The sequence below is a fragment of the Melanotaenia boesemani genome, chromosome 2 (assembly GCF_017639745.1).
Source record: "Melanotaenia boesemani isolate fMelBoe1 chromosome 2, fMelBoe1.pri, whole genome shotgun sequence".
Classification (NCBI taxonomy): domain Eukaryota; kingdom Metazoa; phylum Chordata; class Actinopteri; order Atheriniformes; family Melanotaeniidae; genus Melanotaenia; species Melanotaenia boesemani.
Window position 1 is genome coordinate 36699681 of NC_055683.1, and position 18305 is coordinate 36717985.

The 18305-nt window shown below is 39.4% G+C and overlaps 1 protein-coding gene across 1 annotated transcript in view; it reads right to left on the bottom strand.

Moving 5' to 3' along the window:
• Positions 1–806: 806 nt before the first annotated feature.
• The window catches only part of tmem104 (transmembrane protein 104), a 70973-nt gene continuing 53474 nt past the window's right edge, over positions 807–18305 (bottom strand). The window contains exon 10 of the mRNA XM_041969381.1: positions 807–4768. Within this exon, the coding sequence (XP_041825315.1) occupies positions 4005–4768 (764 nt within the window). The 3' untranslated portion in view covers positions 807–4004. The remainder of the gene's footprint in view (positions 4769–18305) is intronic.

Below are 18305 nucleotides of genomic sequence, written 5' to 3' on the forward strand. Positions count from 1 at the left end.
GAAAATAAATCAGAATTTAAATAAATACCCTTTTTTCTTGTTTTATATTTTGAAAAAAAGTTGTTTTATCTTTAAACTTTATGTTTAAAATGTTTTTATGATTTGGTTTTGTTGTCAAAGTGCTGCTACTTTAAAAGTAAAGTCAAGAATCAACATTTACCTGCAACTTTTGTCAAAACTTTGATGAGTTAAGTTTTTTAAGGTGGTTGTGTCTCACAAATGAGGCCAGTGCAGGAGGTTAAACAAAAAAATTCCCCAGAAGATTATTGAGTTTGATGGGCATAAAGCTTTTAATTAAAAAAAACATCCATTAAAGCAGTAAACATCCATATAAAATAAGGAATCACAGCCAAACACCTGAAACAGATTAAAAAAAAAAGCAACAAAGAAAATTACAATAAGGAAAACTCACAACAAAAAGAACATAGAATAAAAAAATAGGAAAATAAAAGAAAAATAAAGATGACAAAGTGAGGTTTTGGCGCCACAAAGATGTCAAAAACATGAAACAGAGAGCACACACACCAAATGTGAGAAGCGGCTTCTTAAAACATGAATGAATCAGCCGAATTGATGAGTTAAGGGTAAAATTCAAAGATCCAGAAAAAAGGCACAACTCAGATATGTAACATTATAATCACTAACTCAAGGTTTTTATGTTTGTCTTTAAAGAAAATGATTCATGGAAACGCGGTAGATGGCTTACAACAAGAGCTCACACACTGATGGAAGACAGCTGGGCCAATTCCACCCAAAAAAACCAGCTGACAATCTTCTGTACCATCACAAACTATCCCTGCATTTCCCTATCCCTTGTTTTCATCGTCACCGCCATCAGATTCACCTCCACATCTGCAGCCTGTCCTCCGAGTCACAGCCAAGCCGCATTGTCGGGGCAGAAAACTTCCAGCTGCAGCGCATTAAAAACACTGGAGTCACAGCACATTAGCTTTCAATTTAGACTGCATTACAGCAGTTGATGAAAAGGCCGCGCAGCCGTTCACACTGAATCACAAACCACTGAACTAGCGCGCATTTTAATTGAGCAAACACCGGAGTGCCACCTCCACGTCTGTATATTATTCACATTGGGTGACATAACAGCAGCAGGAAGTCAGACATCTCTGAAAGAACTGGGTTTCTGATCATAAACGGTCACGTTTTAACAAAAACACAGAGGACTTCGTCATCAGTGGTGGGCTAAACATTAATAGGCAGAGATATTTTCATTATAAGAAGTGAGAAGACAGATTATGAAGCCATTAAAGAAAAGGAAAGGTAAAAGAAGTCTAAACATGATTCAAACTCTGAAATTGCCATGAGAATGAAATCAGAGGCAGCTGCTGTGAGAAAACTGGAGCAAGAGTTGGATCATAAAAACATAATGCTAACAAATTATTTTTATAATAGTAAAATGCAAATTTCTGACCTTAAAAGTATGTTTCTGACTTGTTTTGATGTCACACTGACATTTATTATGTACATTCCTGGAGGCTGAAACAACTGCATTATTGTACAGCTGACTTTTGCTTTACATCATGTCACATGCTAGCAACTGGCTATCAACATGCTAGCTGTGGCTAATTCAGCAAAAAATGTTAAAGGAAATTATCAGAAAAAGAGAAAGGAGAGCAAAAGATAACAGAGTCAACATGAGAGTGACTTTTACTGGCTGGCGAGTCTGATGTCATTGATTTGTCTATTTACCTTTATGAGCTATTAACATAAAAACAATAAGTGTCCCAGTCTTATCATTATATTCATGCTTCTTGGTTAAATCACAGCAACAAAATCACCTGTTAAGGTTTGAAAAGATTGTGGTCTGGTTTAAAAACATCGTAGCCAGTAAAAGTCAGTCTCATTATGATTCCTGTCTTTCTTTTCCTCTGTCCCTTTTTCTCTTTCTTTTTCTCTCTTCCTTCGTTAATGTCCTCTAGGATTTCTTTGCCAAATCAGCCACGGTGAGCGTTCTAAACGGCTGGTGTGTTGATATCCAGTTGCTAGCGTGTGATGCGTTGTAAAGCAAAACTCAACTGTATCATGATGCTCCAGGCTGGTTTTTCAGCCTCAGGACGTTGCTGGGCAACTACAACTGCACATCACATAATGAATGTCAGCGTAAGACCAAAACAGTCAGAAACAGAGCTTTAAGTAGTTGCAGTAAACAAGATTCAAAACGCTGCAGTAGTTGTGTTTCGACGTATTTAAAATGTACAGCTTGACTAGCATGACTTCAGCCTGTCAAACACCACCACATCATCTCTGGGTAGAAGATGGAAGTGAATCGACCTGCTGTCTGACCAAGCATCCCTAACATGTCTCATGTCTTCTTTATGTGAGAGCCTGTGAGTCCTAACATGTTAAAAATGACATCTTTTGGAAGCAGATCAAGACTCCCTGCACAGCTAACTCAGTTACTGAGAAGTACAAGCCAACAGAGCTATAAACACAAACATCTCCCAGATGTTTGTATCAATCTGAGCCTTTCAGCTGCAAACTGAAGCAGCTTTTCTTTGCTGTTATTGCCATGTTAAACTTGTCATTAAAATATTTTGTGCCTCTGAATAGTTTCTACACAAAACCAACTCTGGAAACCTTCTCCTATTCATCTAACTTTTAAAACCAAGCAGCCTGATTACAGATGTAAACAATAATAACCAATGAGTGTGAAGGAAAGATAACTGACACTAAAATACAGTCACAATGTTTGTGCCTTATGGTAATAGTTAATATTTATAATTAAAACCATATTTAAACAATTGTTGAAGGTGAAGTTTGATAGGAAACTGAATTCATGACAAAACCGTAACGACTAACTGGGAATCACAGCGTGAGGCTTATTAACTTGGATCTAAATATCAATATATATTAAAATATCAACATTCAAATATTGTGTTTCAGTATTTCAATATTGAAATACATTTAAATAAAAATAAAAAATTTTATTTCCTCTGTCAGCATTTACAGATATCTGTCTCTCTGAGTCATCTGCCCAGTCAAGTTAAAGTGAACTTTCTTCCAAATGCTCATAAATGATCAGAAAAAATCCTAAAAATCTCATCAGCAGCATTTTCTCACCATAAAGTGTTGCTGTGTATTAATCCAGACACCAGACAGATTACTGCATACAGCAGCCAGACAAGGAGACGTTTTGTTCTTTAGCTGAGATGCCTTCCACAAGTATCTGCATGATACTTAATGAACCGGTTATGAAAATCACAAAGAGATGATGTTATTGATTACAGATAAAGATGTAAGGGCGGTAATGAGGTCGGAGAGGTTGCCATGCATCTGTGAAGTTGGAAACTAGCGGCCTGTAGATCACATATGTCCTGTCAGGCTGAAAAAGAAGAAGAAGAAGACATGGACACGCCGTGCAGATCTGTGTCAGCTTCACCGTTCACGAGGACATCGCTGAGGGATGGATCCACGTCAGCTGTGAAAGAATCATCTTCCTCTGCGTTCATTTTTCTCCCGATGCCGGCTTCTCCTCCAATCTCATTACCGAGCTGTGAAGCAGTTTCACAACAGAACACGAGTCTGTGTGTGACAGGCTGTTTTTCATGCCTCTGCTCTGCTTTTATATAGTTGTTTCAGAATATTTTTCTGTTAAGATGCAGCAGATCCTGTAGTTTGGGGAATGAGCTTTTCAACGTTGGAAATGAGAAAATAAATGTTCTAATCTGTAATCCACTGATACTACGCACGTAAAACAAGGTCAGGCATGTTAGAGGTAGCAGGGTTTAAATTATGGTATAAATCATTGCAACTTTCCAGCAATGTTTTAACTTCCAGCTGTTTGCTGCCCAAAGGTTTTGATAAATTCCCTTTCATTACGGTCATGCACTGCCACAGCCTTCATAGTAAAACATAAAACATTTGGTCCCTTTCAACAAATGTGATAAATTACTCTTAATTACATGTAAAAGTTTGATTAAAAAGGCACACAGTCCAACCAGCTGGGAGTAAGGCCTCGTGTACGGGAGCTTTTATAAAAGGAGTCCTCATGTCTTGGTGTCAGTCAGGATGATGTTGGCCGTGACGAACATGAGGCAGGAGGCCGCCCACACCAGAACAAACCACACCCAGAAGGCGTGACGGAAGGGCGACTGGTGCTTGTTGACGACGTCTCTGCCCATCACAGGCTCAAGATGGCGCCTGGCGAAATATACAAGGAAGGCCGGCACGATGTACTGGATCCCTGTGCCGGCGTAAGACCCTGTAATGCCCACCAGGGACTCCAGGTTGTGGGTACAGAAAGCCACCACGACTGGGGGCACCAGGGTTATAAGGGGGAATATGACCCGGTCCACCACCCATGGGTAGGTGCCTCCGTCCCGGTGGAACAGCGTCTTCCAGTTGTTGCGAAGCGTCACTGCGATAATGGGGAAGTTGGTGCTGATGGTGAAAACGGGGAACAAGCCCAGGAAGTAGCGCAGCACGGGAATGTCCAGCACGTTGCAGTTGTCAGTGAAGTTCAGGGTGTACATGTCGTACAGCAGCGAGCTGTCGAAGCAGAAGATGGCGGTGAACGACAGCAGCAAGTAGAAGCCCAGGATCAGGATGTAGTCGGCAAACACCAGGGTGCCCATGCGTTTCTTGTCAGAGATGGGCGTCACCAGCGAGGGCAGGGAGTGCTGGCACATGAAAGAGTACACGCACACCCCGAACAGGTTGGGGACCCCGGAGAAGCTGGCGATGGGGGGGTGGCCTTCGCCAGTGCCTTTACCGATGCGGATTAGAGCCAAGATGATCATCATGGTGAACGCTAGAAAAGAGAGAAAGGAGGAAATAAACAAAAATTATGAACATAATTTAAAGCTTATTTATAAATCTCATAGAAAATCTTTACCAGTCAATATTTAAAAAAGATTAAGTTTATTACAACTAACCTTTTATCAATAACAGTAATACCTTTCATGTCTTTAACTGATTACTTATGCGGTCCCGCAGTCTTTGCTGCAAATATGAACGTTTTTTGTGGCCCTCTGTGTGGCGCTTGAGGCCCAACCATGGGCCACAGCCCCAAAGTTTATAATCCTTCATATAGAGCAGGATCACCAACTCCTGACCTGTTGAGCCAGGGTCCTGCAGGTTTTCACCCTGCTGCAACACACCTGCTTCAAATGAAATAGTTCTCCAACAGCTTATTGTCAAGGTCTCCCCCGGCCTCTTAAGGACCCATTACTTGAGTCAGGTGTAATGAAAACCTGCAGGACACTGGCTCATAAGGTCTTGTTTGGTGATCCCTGGTATAAAGTATGCAAAAAGTACACAGATGTACCCAGGTATAAAACTTCTCCAGCATGCATGCTCTATCCAATAATGCTTTGTGGCACAGTGGCAATTCAGGTTTCTATTCGACCCCCAGTCACTCTTTCTCTTCTACATCTTCAGCCAGGCTTCACCTCTCTGTGTGGTAACTAAGGTTGCGTAAAGATGCACATTTTTAGTATTTAAATATTTTCAGTTAGGCTATTATTTACTGTACAAAGCTGCAAAATAATCTGCTAATTACAGCAAACCTCATGCTAGCGATGAACATAGCATGCACTACCAACTACAAACTACTTAGTATGCTTAGCTTGTAGTATGGGGTTTTGAAAACAGTATTTATTCTTAAAGATGTTTTAAACTGAAGCTTTAGACAGTTGCTGAGCAGTGCCTACTGTGGCCACAACTGGTAATTACAAGTTACTTCTCAACACTTTTAAGTCATAAATACTTAATCACAAGCTGTATAAAATGTGTAATAGCTGTAGAAAAGAAGACAAACCCATAAATCAATTCAGTGCTTTAACATTTAATTTGTAAAAGGCCTAAAATTGAGACATATTATTCAGAATTTATTTCCACACTTTTTCCAACTGAAAGATTCATCTAAATAATGGAGAAATCATAATTACTAAATCCACTCGGGGAATATTTATCAAGTTACAGACAGTTTTACAGACAAAAGTTGGATTTATTATCACTGTTCAAAAGAGGCTGGGACATTGTGTAAAATGTAAACAAAAAATAGGAACCAATGATTTCCAAATCTCATCAAGCCATATTTTTATTACCAGTAGAACAAAAAAACATATGAGATGATGAAACTGAGACATTTCATCTGGCCAGTAACACGACTGGGTATAAAAGGAGCATTTCAGAGAGGCAGAGTCTCTCAGATGGAAAGAGGTTCACCAGTCTGAGACAAACTGGATCTAAAAATTGTCAACCATTTAAAAAAAAAAAAAAGGTTCTTAAATGTCAATTGTGAAGACTCTGAAGATCCCACCAGGTTCAGCATATATTATCATCAAAACATTCAGAGAATCTGGGGGAATCTCTGTGTGCCTGGGACAAGGCCAAAGATACTGGAAGCTCATGCTCCATGACCAAGCTCTATCACGCAAAGAAGAAGACAAATGTGAACGTGATCCAGAAACTCAGTAAACTTTTTAATAAACTTCCATTAAAAAAACTGAGTTAGAGAGTTATTCATGTAAAACTGAAGACAAGTCATTAATTTTATGCTTTATAAACAAAATTCCTTAAAAAGATGTAATTTCCGCTTCTTAAATAAGCTGCTTGTCAAAAGCTGGTCTTCATATTAAAATGTTCCAATAATCACTTTCATGAGAAAATGAGCCCTTTTAAATAAATAAAGTGGTTTTTCCTTTACAGGAATTTCCCACATGACTGCAGGATTTTGCAACCATGATATAAACGAAGTCAAACGTTCCAATGATCTTTGGGTTTATGAAATTCCACTTCATTTTATTCCTGCTGAAGTTGTGTGCAGGTCAACAAGGCCGAGCTTATTTGTGGTGAAATAATGAGTTGGTTTGACGGCCAAACCCTGAAACGATCTATTTATCCTGCCGGTCCTCTATCCAACCACCTCTGCTACTGATTAATGTCCTTTTTACACGTCTAAACAAACTACAAGTCTTGATTGTGGCAGTTTTCCAGTACTAATCAGACAGGAATTGATGTGCTATTTGTTGCTTTTGAGAAGTCAAAGAAAGAACAGCCAAGAGGATAAAAAAAGGGGAAAAAATCTCACGTTATTTGTATTCAAGGAGCCCTCCATCAAGAGATGGAAGAAGCTTTTTACTTCAGAAAAGCAGCTCAAGCTTAATTTTTCCCCACCAATGGTATTTTAAATAAAATGCTCTGCTTTGCCTCCAGATTTGCTGATTTTGTCTACACTCATGTTGTACTTGTCTTTAATGGCAGGTAGACAAGCTCATGTGGTGGGTAAAGTTTATTCCCACTGTGAAGAGCTTTCTTCCAGCTGTTTGTCCCAGAAACATGTGGTGTAAATAAATAAAAAAAACATGCCATGGCCCGGTATAAATGAGGTGAAGGAAGAGAAGCACACCTCCTGCTCTTCACCTCCAATTGATTTCAGGAGGTGAATCTCTGGAAACCAGCGTGAGCGTGTCTAAACGAGACTCCTGAGCGCGGCATGGAGGGCTGTTATGGGCCATCTCTCTTCAACTCACACATTGAGCCTGTGACACCGGGAGTTAGTTACAGCCTCGGGATGGCCGGCAGCCAGCTCCTCGGCTTTCATCACAAGAGGTCCTTTAAACACAAAGTGACATTTAGGAAGTGCCGCCCCAATCACAAGCTACCACACACTGATGTGTAACACCTCCATGAGATCCCTGCTGCCGTTGAGAAATATTTTAAAGTAGGAAGGGAGGTGCAGCTGCATGCTCAGAAGCTGCAAAGCAGCAACTTCAAGTTTCAATTAACCTTTATTGATTAGCTACAGTGCGCTTAAGAAATGTCCGGAGAAGGAAATTAGTTTCCAAAAGAAACAATGATCGTCAATAATTACACCAGCCTCTAACAACCAGGAGAGGATATTTCACCGAGTCTGGAGACTGTGTGCACTGAGAAAAACTTTCTGTTGCTTCAACTCTCTGAGGGTTTATTTTGCAGTTCTGTAAAGTCTAACCTCAATTCACCCCATGAAACTGATGATGATCCATGAAAACACCATTATTTACCACATTTTCATCAGAAAGAAGATCACCATCACTACTATGCACTTTAGATGATCTACGAAAGTTTCAACCATTGAGCAGAAAGTTCTATGTGTGTCTGAAACGAAGAAAAATAATGCTCCTCTATGGCTGGAATAAAGCCAAGAAGACGTTTCTGATGCATGGAGGCTGCCCTGAAAACATAAAAAAATGGTTTTGTATATATCTATATTAAGACTGTCAAAACTAACATGTTAACAGCGGTAAGAAATTTATTAAATTAATTGTGTTCATTTATTAAATTAATTGCACTTAAATTTTTAGCCCATGTGCAGCATCCGTTATGTTAGTTAGCACAAACATCACTGCTCTGATTGTCTGAGCACAGCATGGCAGCTTTCTCCTCGACCCGTCCTTCACCGGTTGTGAATCATGACGGCTGTCAGTGATCACCTGTTTCTAGTACCGTCTCTCTTGCAGCTGAGAAGGAGGAAAGTAGCGGTTCATGGTTCACACTGGCACATATTTACACAAAAGTATTGTTTTTAGATGCGCTAGCAATAGTAAGCTAAACTTCTCAGTTTCATGTCACTATGTGAAGCTGAAAAATGACAAATGTTGATAACAGCCATATGTCAGTTATATATGGTTTGCCTTTATTTTATATAACTTTTCAGTATTAAGAGGTTTGCTAGTGAAACAGTTATAAAATGAACTAGCTATAAGACACACATCTATGGAGATAGATCAGGTTCAGATTCTGTATCTAGTGAGAGTAAAACAGCAAAAGGAAGCAAGGTTGTGAGAGAAATTATGAACAGGTTCAGAGATAGAAATCAGGGTATTTTTTTAATTTTTTTGTAATTTTATGATTTGATTTTATGTAATGAACCGATTATTACAACTAAAGTGATAATCTATTTAAAAAAAAAGAAAAAAAAATCTAAGTGAGCACTGGTTTGTTCTTTCTGTTAATAAAATATAGTAAAAACGGCCGATTTCAGGCACAGTCGTAAATGGTGATTAATCATGATTAATTATGATTAATTAATTTGTAAGCTGTGATTAATCAGATTAAAAATTTAATCTGTTGACAGCCCTATAAATGTTCTTTTACTTTTCCTTGTTATTTATTTATAAATCTTTTAAATCTTCATGATGCATTTTATGACAGATGCGTCTTATACTCCGAAGCCACTTATAGTCTGGAAAATACAGCAATTTAAAGTTTGGTGGAAAGATATGCTGCCGACAGACTAGTCTGATACCAAAAATAGAGAAAAAAGAAAACATTTGTCTTCTTGGAGTTATGGCTCTGGGGACTGAACTCCTTTGTTCCTGTCTCTGTCCTGGATCTGTGCCTTTGTTTAGATCCTATCCAACCCATCACATCTCCCTCTAAACATGTCTCCCACCCTGACTGTCTGGACCTGTGCCCCAGAAGCCCACCACTCATAAATGCATCATTGTTTACTTGATGAGCTGCTCGCGTCTGGTTTTCCTTTGGTTTTTGTAAAGTAAAAAAAATAATAAATAAATAAATTAGGTATCAGTACCAGTTTAACAGGTTTGTTTTCTTTCTGGGATCTTTAGTTTTCTAAATTAGGCCATGCCGATAAAATGCATAGTATATTTCAGGTTAATTTAAATTACTAACTAAACCTTGTGTTTCTGCTTTTTTCCATATATGCATCTTCCATAAACTGAATCCAAACACCAACATGTTTTGAAGGCTCACTTGTAATAGCTAAACTTGCACCATATATCGAGCTGATTTTTGATGCAATGCAATACTTAGCAAAGCCAGACACCACAAAAACAGGGAAAAAATAACTAAAATAATAGCTAATGTTACGTTTTCTGAGGGTCTGTGAACATGTGTGAAGTGTTTCTTTTGGAACAAAGAATCAAAAGTTTTAAAATGTGACTCAAAATTATATTATTCCATTTAAAAGATTTGCACAGATGCTGCTATGCTTCATGATCATCTTTGCCAACATGGATACAACACCGGAGAAAATACTTTTATTTTTGTACAGTAAATGATCAAAGAAATTCTTTATTTGATTTATCTAATTTTAACTGTATCATATTGCATAAATGACATTTCTGAGCCTTCTTGCTGTGATTATCGTGTTTTTACAGCACTGAAGGGCTTCAGACTGCATTCAAACAGGCACCTACAGTGGCAGCAGACAAAAACTTTTTGGGTTTCTAAGAGTTAAATCCATTTAACTTTGGCTGAACTTCACTGTTTGATTTTATATTACCTGAGCATGCCCTGCCCGAGCCGGGGTCACAACACTGTTGTTTCAGTGTGAAAGCAGCAATGTATGAAAACAAACTACCGAGCTGAAAATGGAGTGACAGCGAACAGCAACAGAGCCAAAGACAAGAGGAGAAAGAAGAGTAATTTGTAGATAATAAAAGACAAACATTATATATATATATATATATATATATATATATATATGTGTGTGTGTGTGTGTGTGTGTGTGTGTATATATATATATATATATATATATTTTCTTTATTTTATTTATTTATTCATTTTTTTTTACCTTTAACTAAATGTGAATATACTGATCTGGAAGCTCCATGCAGAGAAAATGTCTACACTCACCAGAGTCGCCAGATTCCGTAAAACCTGTTGCATCAGTGTTCAATATTTAATGCATCTTTGGCTTCAATCCAATGCAGTCTTAGCCTGTGGGGAAAGCTCTGTTACTCCCAATTTAAACGTTAACCCCCTTACACAGACAGGTTGGATTGATGGGCAACAGACCAGCTTTCAAGGGCGAGGACACGTCTGAATAGGTTCTCTCATTGTACCAGTATATCTGTGTCATAAACCAGTGGCCTCTGGTCTGCTAAGCTGGGAATGTTGTCAGTATTTGGGTAAATTTCATCCCGAAACATCTGTAATGTGTGAAAGACTCATCACCACATCCCATCTGCCTGCTCCTGCTGTTTCCTCACACCTTACTGTCTACGAGAGGTGACCTCAGAGAGCTTGTACGAGATGCAGGATATAAGGAAGGAAACTTTTCTCGTCCTCCTCCTCACCATCACTTGCAGGCTGCACAGGAAGGGAAGTAGCATGGGGCTTCTAATTAAGGGTACCTCAGGGTAGCTGGGTGCTAATACATTACCCAAGGCACCTTTGTGTAAGTCTGCCCAAGATTAAGATGCTGCAACGAGGCAGAGCCAAAGGATAGTAGGGCTGATTAATAAATAAGTAATATGCAGAATCCAAACAAGCTGCAAAATCTATTTTAAGCTTCCAACTCAAAAAATTTGTATCCATTTTGGAGGCAAAAAGCTCTTCAATCCTACTAAAACCTGATCAGTTTCCATCACCTTCACTGCTCTGCATGACCAGAGAACAGAAAATTAAATGTGACCTCAGGCCTCCGGAGTGAGCTAACAGTATTCAAATCTATCACTCGGTGATTAGCACAAATCATGTTGACGTCAGCACATATTAACCTGACATTATGTTTTATTATGTTTCCAGAAAGCCAGGACGATGTGGAAAAGGTGAATAAATCACAATGCAATGTCCTGTAAATCATTTAAACCCCTGCAAACATGCTAACACTACGGCAACAGATTTCAGTGCTTACAGACACGGGAAAGGTGGTTCAATGCTTAACAAAAAGAATTAATCCTGCTGGGGTCTCCTGCTGCTGCCTTCCTGGGCGGGCGAGTGGTCGTCTCTGTGGACCGGTCGGGATCTGTTGCCTGCGGGGGGGCTGGTGGCCTGGGTCTCGGGACCGCTGGCCTGACTCTGGCCTCTGTTCAGGTGAGGTGGCATCTGCATGATCACTCTGCATGGTCACTCCTCCCTGAACGTCTCCACACAGTCTTTGCGTCGCCGTGTGGCCGAGTTCTCCAGCATATCCACACAGGTTTCTCTGCGCGTGTTCTTGAATACAGCAGTTTCACTTATATCTATTATCATATTTTTTTTCTTTTTTTTTTTATTACTTCTGTTCTTATTATTATTATTATTACTCTTACTCTTATTATTATTACTACTACTATTATTATTATTACTATTATTGTGATTATTATTATTGTTACTATTATCAACTAGTTGTGTAATGACCTACTGGTCAGGATGATCTTAGCTATATATGTTGCAAGTAGTATGGATTACATGGTTTTCTGTATAATGTTTTAAGTCCCCACCCGCACTCCCCACACCCTTTCTGTCCCTCTCTCTCCCCTCCCTCTTCTCTCTACTTTCTTTTCTATCTCTCTCTCTCTCTGTCCCCTCCGGTCGAGTCCAGCATTAAGAGTCTGATTTAATAAAGTTTTTCATGTCATCAAGAGGGACTTTATACATGTAGTATAAATCCCTGCTTGATAGAGTAAAATTGCCCAGCACCAGACAGCAGCCAGACAATCATTCTGTTTGCAACGATGCTGGACAAGACAGGTTAAAAAAATAAAAAATAAATAAATAAATAAATTAAATCTAGATAACTCGTGTTTTGTTTTCTTCAGATGACCGCCTACTATAACTGTTTATCAAAGCAATAACAAGGTTTGTTCCCCCAAGATAACAAGAGGATTGATGTGAAGCTGAAAATGAGTGTTTAGCTTCTAATTTGACTCTTAATTATTGCAATTGGTCAGACTCTGCAACAGCAAGTCAAAGCAACACATCTGGAACCTTCTGGTCTTAAACATCTGTGCTTCTGACTCGTTTTGATGCCACACTGACATTCATTATGCATATTCCTGGATCTGTTGTTGTTGTTCAAAGGCAGGGAAACCACACTTCTTTTTTTTTTATTCAAAGTTAGCCCTTTACATCAGCGTTTTTCTTTATGGCGATGCATCATGCTTGCAACTGGATATCAACACACTGGTCATTTTGACATGTATGTTCCTCACTGAGGAAAAGAAAGAGAAAGGGACAGATAGAGACAAGAGTCAACACTAGACTGACTTTTACTGGCTGAAGAGAGTTCAGAGAAGACACATAATGCGAGATAGATGCTGAATTAGCCATCGCTAGGAGGCGCCTTAATGTGAAAATTTAGTTCACTTCTGCTTCTTTAAAGGCTGAAAGTCAGGGGTGTCCAAAGTCGGTCCTCAAGGGCCGCTGTCCTGCAGATTTTCTAATGTTTCCTGTTTCAACACACCTGATTCAAATTAAACAGATCCAACAACCTATTGAGTTTTGCACAATGACTCATCAATTTGAGTCAGGTGGTTCTGAAGCAGAGACACATCAAAAACCTGCAGGATTGTGGCTGGACACCCCTGCTAAAAGTAATATCCTTCAATGAAAGACTCAAAACTGGTCTATCAGTCTAAAAGATCTTTAAGATGCAGTTTAAAAAAACCCTGAATAAGTTGCAAAAGTAAGTTTTTAGTCAGCTTAGAAATTAAACATAAAACTACTTTTATCTCACAAGAACATGTAAATAGTTTGCCATGAAAATGGAGCTCAGTCCAGCCTGAACTCCACTTGCAATCTCCCCATTGTGGCATATAGGTTTAATTACCATCCTGCCTTTTTCCTAATAGCCACTGGAATAGCCACTGGGTAGTTCCAGGGTGATGTTTAGCATCGTGTAGCATCACCTCTTCTTTTAACAACTGTCTGTAAACGTCTAGAAAGTGAGGAGAGCAGGAGTTTTAGGATAGGGATGTTGTCCCATTCTGGTCTGATGGGGGATTCTACTTCTGTTTCTAGCTTGTGTTCACGTATGGCTTCTTCTTTGCATGACAGAACTTTAAACTGCATCTGTGGATTTCATAAGCTGCATTTCCATTACAGTATCTCGCAAAATAAAAGCGATATTTCTAAGATTTCCATAAAGTGCAGTTGCGATTTGCAGGTGTTTCCATTGAATGGCGTTTAGCACTTTAGCCGTTATTCTCGTAAAATCTTGTCCCGCGAGACTCCACTTTGAGGAGGATAGAGATTTCTAAATCTTTGTAAAAGTCTTGCATTTCGCCGCTGTTTGCTATCAGGGATGACGATTATATATTTTTCTTAATTATTTGTAAAAAGATTTCCGTCTCCTCCTGCATCTACTCAGATTGCGCCATCTCTATTTGAAATGAACTGGTCACGTGACCCACTACGTCACATCCGGTGAAGCATAAATGTGAGGAAAGTGTTTCCATTACACTTTTGCGATATACTTCTAGATCGCCACGTCTGAAAAGCCACCTCATGAGAGCGTAAAAACTTTCTAGCAATATTTTAGAGTTTTTTTTCGAAATGTAGGTGTTTCCATTACTGCTTTTTTATTGCGATATTTAGCTTTCGCACAACTCTAGCGGTAATGGAAATGCACCTATAGTGAACTTTGTTCAGAGACAGTGATTTCTGAAAGTGTTTCCAAGTCCATGCAGTGATTTCCAGTAGAGAATCATGTCTGGTTTTAACGCAGTGCTGCCTGAGGGCCCCAAGATCACCAGCATACAGTTTGTCCCATGAGCACAGAGATTCCTCCCAATTCTCTGAATCTTCTGATGATATTATACACTGTAGATGATGGGATCTACAGTCTTCACAATTTGAGGAACGTTGAGGAACATTTTTTTAAAGTTATTTAACAATTTTTAGATTTAGTTGGTCTCAGATGACCACCTGTCCATCTGAGACTCTGCCTCTCTGAAATGCTCCTTTTATACTCAGTCATGCTCCTGACCTGATGCCAGTTAACCTAATTAGTTGTCAAATGTTCCTACAGTTGTTTTAGATTTGTACCAGGTACTTGTCCAGCCTTTTGTTGCTCCTGTTCCAACTTTTTATAGACGTGTTGCTGCCATCAGATTCACTATCAGCTCATATTTTCCATGAAATAGTAAAATGTCTCAGTTTTAACATCTGATATGTTTATGTTCTAACAGAAATAAAATTTTGTTTGATGACATTCTCTAATCACTGCATTTCATTTTTATAGACACAACCTCTCAACTTTTTTGGAATTCTAAAAGTACTTTTTACAAATATCCACTTTTCCCTCTATTTTCCAAGGAGGTTCTAATTAAAGGAGGTTATTCTTTAAGGAATTAACCCCTCTGGCTTACTTTATGGTCTTCAGTCATCAGCAGTAAGAAAAAGAAAAACCTTAAAACAGGCTGCTGACATCCTGATAAAAGCTCTTCTCACAACGCTTCAAGTCATCCACAGACCCTCCGCAAACTCATTCATTCAGACAGAACGATGCATTTACCTCTGCAGATACCTGTCAAGATATGGTGATTAGATGTGCTTTCACAGAACCCGCCACGACTCTTCTGCACTTGACATGCCACAATAGGAAGTGAGTAAATTGAAGAGGTGTCAAACAGCCACATATCACATCAACATAACTAGTGGCTGTCCGTCTCGCAGCCTGTGATTTATATTAACAGCGTAGGAATGGCAATGACCTTGTGAGGGATGCTTCAACTTTACGACCCCCGTAGGAGGCTCTTATTGCCGTATTGTCTCCTGTAGAAAACAAAGCAGTAGCAGCTAAACCAAGGCTGCTAGGCGCTCTGAATGCTCAGAGGAGTCATTGACTGCCTCAAGAGAAAGACTCTTAACCACTATCTTAGAAGTGATGGGAATCCTGGACTCAATTAATTCTCAGAAAATGGCAGAAGGTGAAAGGTGATCAATCTCGTGCTACAGAGCACACATAACTGTAAGATGGAAGGTCTCGTTCCAAACTGACAATGGCTTGGATGCTTAAAGCTGAGCAATTTGTTGAGGATATTGAAAAGGTCAAGGACTTCTCAGCTGTGTTTTAATGTTTAGAGGAGACACTCTGCTGTGACAGCAGTTTACACTCTACAAAAACAGGTTTTACTCTAATGCAACGTAAAGTTCTGGTGGTGCTACTGCTATGTTATCTAATCAGGTTTGCTAATTTAGACTCACCCCAGTGGTTTAAGAGCACAGCAATCAACTCTTCATTAATTAAGAGTCACTCCTTGAGCACTCTTGGAAAATCTCAGTGGTAATTAGCAGCGTCTGTTCTCATCAGGACTTTTGGATTCCTTACTGTGTTCAAGCTCTATCACTTCAAAGCTATCAGGACCAGAGCTAGCAGCAGGCTGCTGTTGTTTGCTGGGCGAACCGGTGATAAGTGACTGCAATGCTTCGTAACAAGCTCTGTAATCTCAGACAGGCCTGTCAGTGAACACAACACGGAGCAGTGAGGGAACTGTTAAACAGTCTACAGTGCAGCTCAGGTTCACACGGATGAGCCAGCAAATCTGCGTGACATCAGTTTAATGAAAACGTCAATAACTACAGAGCCACAAATCTGTAAATATGCACAGTAACCCAGTGGATTCCAAAGTGGGGGGCATCTAGACTAAATAAAATGTATAGCTTTTGCACTGATAGTACAAAAATTGTTAAAGTACCAATAGAAAACAATAATGAATCAACAACAGAAATTTCAACGACCCAAGAATAAAAAGAAGAGAAAAAAAAAACAACAAGAAAATGTGACGTGACATACAGCATCTTGTCCTGGATCAGACCAGAACAATCGTGGATAATGAGGAGACTACAGTATGTCGAATGCCTCAAAATACTATCATCTGACATTATGAAGTCACTTGGAAACTTCTCATCCTGAACACGAAGAAACGCCTGTTGATTGCTTTAGAAATCAGCTACTCAACTGTTGTAAATAGAGTTGATTCACCAAAGCTGCATCTGTCTTATCAAATGCTCAACTCATCTTAAATAGTGTGCAGAGTTTCCCCTCTAAAAAGCTTCATCTATAGCCGAGGAATTAAAACTTCCATTCGCCACTGAGATGGTTTTAACTGAGGTAGTTGCCAATAAAGTAAAGACACCAGACTTTTTCTCTGCCAAACAAAACTATTTCACAATGCATTTCTTCATTAGTTTCGTTTTAAGTGTAGGGGGTAGGGTCTTGACATCACTGGGGCCCTGCAGAAAAAGTTTGGGAACCACTCCCCAATCAGATATAAAACATTTCTGCACCATGTCAGAAAGCTCAAACCATCTCCAACTGCTTTCTTGAACATGACGAGTTCACTGTACTCCCTTGGCCTTATCAAAATACTAAATATACACTAAATATAATTTTCCATCATTGCCCCCATCATTAAATTTAATCTAAAATCTGCAAAACCAACTCACTCTAAGTTAACTTAATCAGAGAATACATGCACACATCATTAGAGTTATATTCTGTACTAAAGCCAAGCAGAGTCAGTAGCTTCAGTGGGTTGCTAGGTTGGGCATCTTGATGAGATGAGTAGTCAAATTCTCCTTTCCCATTGCAGCAGTTACAGCTGTTGGGTTATCACTGGCCTGTTCAGAAACTGGCTTTGGTTAAGATAAATCCTCCATCTTCTAAGTAGTCTTAATTTTTTTCCCTCTCACTGAAACAAGCTCCAATTCCTCAGATCAAATGTCTCCAGCCAAGCAATCAGGAAAAACTCTATGGTAAACAAATACTAGAGGTCACGACTATAATTAAAAGCTCAGTTAGTAGTCACGAGTGTAAATGATGGTGCTCTACCACCAAACATTCCCCTAATCACGTCTAGGCCAGAACAGCAGGCGGGGGCAGCACCTTAACACACAGAGCGTGATGCTTTAGTCCTCGGCTGATAACAGGAGCATCACAGAAAGCCTGAATAACTGTGTTTTTTATGTCATTTTTTAGGACCTCTGAACTGTGGTTCTGCTGTGCAGCTCATTAAGACTGGCTCATATTTCACTGTCCCCTGTGAGCTGCCTGCTGTGGACAAACCCAACTCCCCACTCAACAAGCCACCAGAGTCCCCCCAACCTTCATAAACAACAGCCCCCTCCCTTACATCGAAAATGGCACCAAGCAGCTGTGAAAATCCCTGAGGGCAATTTCTTATCCATTTATGATATGTTATAGGAACCTAAGCACATTAGATGGATGGTGAGACTCATGGATCACTGAAACTTAACTTTGGTTTCTGTGTAGAGAAAAGCAAAAGTCACTGTTTATGTTTCATAGATACAGACTTGCAAAAATCCTAAGGCATTAGTCTTTTTAAATTTTAAGTGTTCATTAAATTGCTTTCGTCACTGATCACGTGATTGCACGTGCGACATTCATGGGTGGCAAAAAGATAAACAGAGCAGGCGTACTGCTACTGGCTCGGCTGCTACAGCAAGCCGTTCGTGTGAAAATAAAATGAAATTAAATTAAATTTAAAAAAAAAAGGTACATCTGTGCTGTGCCTTTGGATGTTCCAATTGACATCCCAAAAATTGGGGTTTTATTTTACAGACAGTCTGCTGACCAGAAACCAGAAATCTTTTGTTTAATTTTGGAC